The sequence below is a fragment of the Typopeltis vanoorti genome, chromosome 19 (genome assembly GCF_054136105.1).
Source record: "Typopeltis vanoorti isolate ZY-2024b chromosome 19, IOZ_Tvanoo_1.0, whole genome shotgun sequence".
Taxonomy (NCBI): domain Eukaryota; kingdom Metazoa; phylum Arthropoda; class Arachnida; order Uropygi; family Thelyphonidae; genus Typopeltis; species Typopeltis vanoorti.
Genome location: NC_143567.1, coordinates 73,696,195 through 73,703,245, shown reverse-complemented (window position 1 = coordinate 73,703,245; position 7,051 = coordinate 73,696,195). Strand labels below are relative to the sequence as shown.

Genomic DNA, 7,051 nt, shown 5'->3' with positions numbered 1-7,051 from the left:
TACAAACAAAACTGGATAGAACGTGTAAACCAAATGGCCAACACCTGATATCTTAAACAATAAAATATAAACCAACTGGAAAGAGAAGGCTGCGTAGACTTCAAATGAGGATATTAGATAATGAGACTGGAACAAACAATATGGTCTATATCAGTTAACAGCATTATGATGATGAATACTAAGTAATTACTTCAACATTCAGAATATTCTTCTGTTTTTATATCATCTTTACTATTTTTTAACTTTGATGCTCTTTCCTCCATTAGTCTTCAGAATATTTTGTCACCTCTATGATTTTTTTATCTTTATAGGAGAGAGGACAGGACAGCAGGTAAGTTGGAGAACAAGGAAAGAAAATGTCAGAGGAGAGAGAGAGGGATGAAGGTGAGCAAGGAAGAAACAGTGGTAAAAGATGTGATATGGAGATTCGATGATTCATGGTGTGTGGAAGATAGAACACCAGGAGTGTTTACCTAGAGAAACAATATGACTATGGCAAAAAAAAAATGTGAAAGAGTGAATGAGATAATTGTGATGGTGGGCACAAATGACTTGAGAAGCAGCGTGAATTTGGTGGTGAGAGATGAAGTTCATGCTTGATGTTGTTGTATCATGGAAGAAGAGAGGAAAGATAGTGTTGCACAGGTATAATATGGAGAAAAGCATCAATAATGAATAATATGATAGCCAGAATGTGTTGAAAGAGGATTGGAGGGTATTTGAATATAGAAAGTAACTGTATGCAAGAGATTGCTTGCATTTGAATGAAGGACGATGTAGGCATCTGGAGAGAATGTTGTTCTAAGAAGTCAGTGTGTCAATGCAACTAAACTAGAATTATCAGGGTGGATGGTAGGCCTCTTGCAGGAATAGTAACTTGGGAGAATATATTGCAGAATGTCAAATCCAGCGAAGTCTGGAGGAAATAATGATAGGTATAAATGGTGACAATGCATTGATTCTTTATAATACCAGGAGTATCTGAAATAAAGGAGATGAATTGGTTGTGCTGATAGCCTCAGCCTGTCCAAAAGATTATTGGGATCATTGAGACATGGTTGAGAGATGATATACTGATAGGAATAGAAGTAGCAGGGTATGGCAAACGTGGTAGGGGGTACCCCTTATAAGTGAGGGGTTTGTGTCTTCTCAGTGAAGGATTTGAAGGGCAATGGCACTAATGGTTTTGAGACCATATGGTGAGATTAGGACAGGATATTTAGTAAGGTATTGCTAAAAGCCAGGGAGCATAGAGAGAGGATGAAAAACATGTGATGTTTAGGCAGTTGAGCTTGGCAGGCACAAGAAAAATGATTGTTATGGGAGATTTTAACTACAGCAGTATATGGGAAGAGGAAACTGTATGCAGTAGAGGAATGGAATTTCTTGAGGATGTAGAAGGAACACATGGTTCAGGTTTTGGATTTGGTCATAGCATCATATTTGATTATAACTGAGATGGCATCTCTACCCCAGTTGGAGAGTGATCACATGGTTTTGACTTGGAAGATGAATAGATCTCGAGTATCAAAGAGACAGGAATGAATGTGGAATTAAAAGGCAGGCGAGTATAATAATCTTAGAATCAGGGGCAGTTCCATGGGTGGAGGAATTCGAAGGGCAAGATATCATCAGTGCTTGGAAACTGGTGAAGGAATATTTATTAGCAGCAATGGCAAGTTGTATACCATGAGTAAAAAAGAACAATTTTGTGTAAAGTGGATTATTTGACAAACAATATCAAACAGGAACTGCAGGTAAAAAAAAAAAAAAAGGTTATGGAAGAAATATAAAGAGAGGGATGGAGAGCAGAAGAATATAAGACTCAAGCCATGAGAGTGATTAGTATTTGGTAAGGAAGGCAAAACTGGAATATGAAAAGAGATTGGTCCTGAGATCCAAAAAAATCCTAAGGAATTTTTTCGTTATGCATGATCAGTAGGAGGTGATTGTGGAAGAATGACATTCTTGGATAAAAATAGGAGTAGAGTGACCGATGCAACGATGTTCGACGAAACCGACTTATTTCATCCTTGAGAAGTAGGTTTTAATACTAGAGGGATGGGGCAGATTCAATGTTTAGAAGTGTTCGCTTCAAATACTGAGTACTTAGGATATCAGTAAAGCAATGGGATCGAATGGAATTTTGCCATGGGTTTTGAGAGAATGCTCTAAAGAATGGACAGTTCTGTTGACTTGGGTTTTTTCAATGAGTCTGGCCACGGAAAAGGTGCCCAAGGAGTGGAAGGAGGTAAGATAGATAGTGTTTGCATTAGGGTCGTAGTAGAATGGAACTATCAAACTATAGACCAATTTGTATTTCATCAGTAGTTGTTACGATTTTGGAGAAATTAATGAGATCATTTACAGCATCAGGCAGATGAGGGTAATTATCTGCATGATTAAGTCTTGTGCTTGTTTAATGGCAAACCTCTGGGAATTAGAGCTCAACACCTCTCATTAACAGACTGCGACAATTTACAACGGCAGCAGCAGCACTATAGATGGCATAAAAAACCAGAACAACCATCTAGTGTTAATAGAGCAGATAAGAAATCTGGTACAGAATCTCACTCTAGAGAGATTGGAAATCAAGTTATACTGGGTGAGGGATATATTGGAGTAGCAGGAAACGAGAGCAGATCAGCTGGCTAGAGAAGCAGCTATAAATTAATGGTTAGAAATAAGTTACTAAAAGTACCAAAATCTGCTATTTCTAGCCATCACACTTGCAGAAGAAATAAGCCTAAACTTGGGAAGAAAATAGAAAGCATTTTAAAAACAGATCAACGACAAACGAATTCTTGCCAAGTATCAGAAGCAGATTGCAGCTGAAAATATACATTATCTCTCCAGGTTTAACCATACTACTAATGAGACATGGAAAATTAAGACACTACCCACACAGATTCCACATTCTGGAATTGCCATTAAGCATTTGTTGTCCACACCTTCAACACACTGTCGATCACTTACTTTTTGACTGTCAGCCACTGGACTCCATCCCAATGCCCCTTATGAAACACATCACTTTGGAAGATGAGTGGTCAGTGTCAAAACAGACTTATCCATCTCACCAACCCTATATCCATCCCCATATGCTGCAGTTTACTGATTAGAATTCCATGTGGTATCCTGTCAAAGGCCTTAGCAAGGTCCAGCAATATCACTGTATACCCATTACCAGTTCCCAAAGTATTAGTCAGAATTATTTGATTTTACCAATAAGATCAACTTCTGATCACTGCAATGTGACATAAATGACTGATAACGTTTAAATCATATAATGTAAACATATAAAGGTAAAAACTATAAATATGGATGTAAATATGAATATTGATATAAAATGCAAACAAATTTAACATAAATGTTAATCAATTACTTGGAAGCTACATGTAATATATGCACTGTATACAGTGGAGCACTCAAATAAATTCCTTTCTAGCAGGGTTGCTATTGGGAGGAAAACACAAAACACACACCTGACAAACGAGAATATTTTTTTTATGAAATAAGAGAGAGGATATGTGAAAATGTATGGATTATTGTGCGACTGATAAAATAAAGTTCAAGGTGACAGACACATTTTGCTGCAATGGCAGCAGTGCCGTTATCTGCTACAGTATATGTTTTAGATCAAAGCGATGCCATCTTAAATATGTGCTAGTTGCAAGGTCATGGCTAGAATTCTGGCTATAGTAATTTGTTTTGCATGCAATAATGTTATGTTTTAAATTAATGAAATAAATAGATTATCTACAGCTTTCTGTGCTGATAATTCATTTTTGTTACAACTGTAATCTTTTTTTTTCCCATATAATTTCAGACATATGTAAATATACACACAACACATATAAGAAAATTTGAGCCTAAAATAATCTGTGCAACAGTTTTACTCATAAAGCTATCTTTATTTACAAACTGTCCAATGCATTTGCATCAGAACTGAAGTGAGAAAGTTAATTAGATCACAAAATTTAATATTCTTACAAAATAACATTACAGCATTTGAAAACATATGGCAAAGTCCATTCTAAAATAAACCAGTAAACACAATGTCATATATAAAAAAAAAGAAGAAAAATTTGGGATGGATTAGTGATTTTTTATTTATTATTTTTTTACTGTTGCCAAATAATTTAAGCAGCCTATAAATAAAACCTCCTGAATGCACTTGTGACCAATATTTGCCTTTAGTTTGCTTGTAGAGTGAGTAAATACAATTTTTTCATTTGTAAAACAAACTGTGCTTAAAAACAAAACAGAAATAGTATATTAAAAAGTTAAAAAGGAATTACTTTAAATATAGTAAAATAAACAAATTAAAGGCACTAAAATCATGTTATTCACAAAATAACACAATTTACATAGCTATCGGTACTTCTGTTTTCAAAAAAGAAACATTTTTGTACAAACTTACATTACAGAAATCACTCATTCGAATACAAGGAGTGATGTATAAAATAGTAAAAAAGATATGATTGTACTTATTTAACAAGCGATTAAATATGAGTGAAAAATTCTACGCTGATACAAAATGCACATAAAAAAGAAGCAATCAGTGATTGCTTTTAGTCTGAAAAAAAAAAAAAAACAATAACAATAGTTTTTAAGAGTAAATGCTCGAACATATGGAAAACAAACAACAGAACTTTATAAAATTTTACATAGCTGCAGCATATAATTTTGCACAGGACGGATGCAATGACAACATGTAATATGCTAGATGCTGAAAGGCACGTTTCCAAGTTCCTGATAAGTGCTTTGTTCATTATGCAAATTTTACCACAAAAGTTATAACTACCAATGACTGGATGTTAACAAGTATGATGAATGGTGGAAAAATATAAGTTTGTGACACTGAGTTAGATGATCCTTCATAAAGTCGTAAAAAATACATTACAAATATTTTGCACAGCTATTTTTCTATAATTCTGTACAACTGTTCAAAGGAGATGGCAATAATACATACATATATGTATTTTTATATATATATATATATATTTATATTTATCTATTTATTTATTTATTTAACATTATTCTCTTGAAAAACATCTTCAACAAAAAAGAGAATCAGCTCGAGATAGGCAGTTCCTTATGCAACAGACAATGAATAACAGGATGAACTTGCCAAAATCGTTTTTTGTGTGCGCGCACGTGTGTGTCTATATTGTGTTTTAATAGCTGGGACTTAGATATAATCATATTTCCTGTTTAAACTGAGGAAACAGGATATAAGTCAACATCCTCAATTTGATAATACAGATTTCAGGTTCCATTTATATTACTTTCAATGTCCCGTTGGGCACGAGAAATTTTCACTTTGTCTTTTGGTGTTTCCTTCTCACCAGTTTCCATTGCAAACATTTTCATTTTCTCTTTAAAACTTAATTTCTCAGGTCCAGTATTTTTCCCACCGTGATGATCCAACTGCATCCTTTCGGCCTCAATACGATGCCTTGGGTCTCTATAAACTTCCTGTGCACCGATAACTCCTGGTGTGGAACTAGAACTGTAATTCATGTTTTGAGAATTATGAGGTGTAGCCAGCACCTCATCAATATCTTGCAATGTATATGATTGTGAATTTGAGCTAACTACTGAATGACTTCTCATTGTATCATGATTTCCATTGGCATCATAAGTCATTTCCAAATCATGAAAAGATACTTTCTTTGGTTGATGTTGAGAGCTACCACTGTCCCCATTCCTAAGGGCTGAATTTGTTACAAGTCTATTGCTTCCACCTGCAGACATCTGGTTTGTCACTTCGTAAGATGACTTTCTTTCTGGAGGTACTGGAGGGCCAAGAGACTTTTCTGATATTACAGTACTATGCAATGAGGAATGAGAAGGCTGAGGACCTTGTGGTGGGGAAGTGAGAAGTGAATCTAGCCTTTGAGTTCCACTTGACTGTCCCTGATACTGTGTAAGAGGAACGTTATTCTGAGTATGGTATGAATAGTTTGTTTCAACAGGTGGTGGTGATGTAGGCAATGGGGGAGGAATGTCCTGATGAGAATTTAGTTGCTCTTTCTGTTGATTAGATGGTGATATGGGCATTTGGTTTGCACTATTAGGATGACTAACGCTGCTAGGCTGATTTAAATTCTGAACAGGCCACTGTTGCTTGTGTTGTAAATTCCACTGCATGCGACAATCTTCATCCTAGGAGATAAAAAGAAAATCTAAACATAAAAAAAGAATTATACTTCATGCAGTAATCTATATGCTAACAGCCATAAAATTATATTTCTTATTTGAATGAATTTCTACAGTTATGTTCCAACAAGAAGGAAAAGATTTATGCAGTATTTTCTAGATTTATTGCATTCAAGTTTTATTCATCCTTATTCAGTGATAATCAATGATTTCACATATGAGCTTCAAAAGTAAAATATGCCATAGTCATTTTTTTCTTCTAGCATTCTCATCAAACAAGATATGGAAAAATTGAAGCACATTAAGTACCATGGATGAACCAAACACTTTTAACAATTGTTGATTATAGTTTATGAGGAATACTGATTGAAGAAGCTTGTTCTGAAGGATAGATGTATCGGGGATGAATGACCCCTCCCCACGCACAAATTTGGATTTTAAACCTACAATACATTATTAATATTGTAAGTGGACTAAGGAGGTTTTTTTTTACCATTATTAATTATTATTTTTCAGAGATGCTTATTAATTAATTTTATTTTTACTACATAATTCAGAAGCTATGAGAGAAGCCAATCTAGAAACCAAACCACTTCTGGCCTCCAATAAGCATTCATCTCCCATCTAAAGACAATCACATACATCTACATCCATGGCAGGATTTGAACTCTCAGCCAACTGTATTATACAGCTTCTAATTAAAACCATTACTAAGAACTAAGTGGAGGCATAACAACATGTTTTGGGCTGCTCCCCCCCCCCCTCTGCCATCTGTGTGGGCGTTTATTACTGTCTCTGATTACTGTCTTTGCTGTTTGTACAGTACAAAGAACAAGGCATCAATTTATCAATAGAGTACTTTCAAAATTGCCAATTTTGAGTAATGAAG

The 7,051-nt window shown here is 34.9% G+C and overlaps 1 protein-coding gene across 3 annotated transcripts in view; it reads right to left on the bottom strand.

Annotated features, from left to right (window-relative positions):
• Positions 1-3,890: 3,890 nt before the first annotated feature.
• The window catches only part of LOC150096246 (afadin-like), a 512,466-nt gene continuing 509,305 nt past the window's right edge, over positions 3,891-7,051 (bottom strand). For all 3 annotated transcript variants that reach the window (XM_090409377.1, XM_090409378.1, XM_090409379.1), the window contains one exon: positions 3,891-6,168. In XM_090409377.1, coding sequence (XP_090265503.1) covers positions 5,269-6,168 — 900 coding nt within the window. In that variant the 3' untranslated portion in view covers positions 3,891-5,268. The remainder of the gene's footprint in view (positions 6,169-7,051) is intronic.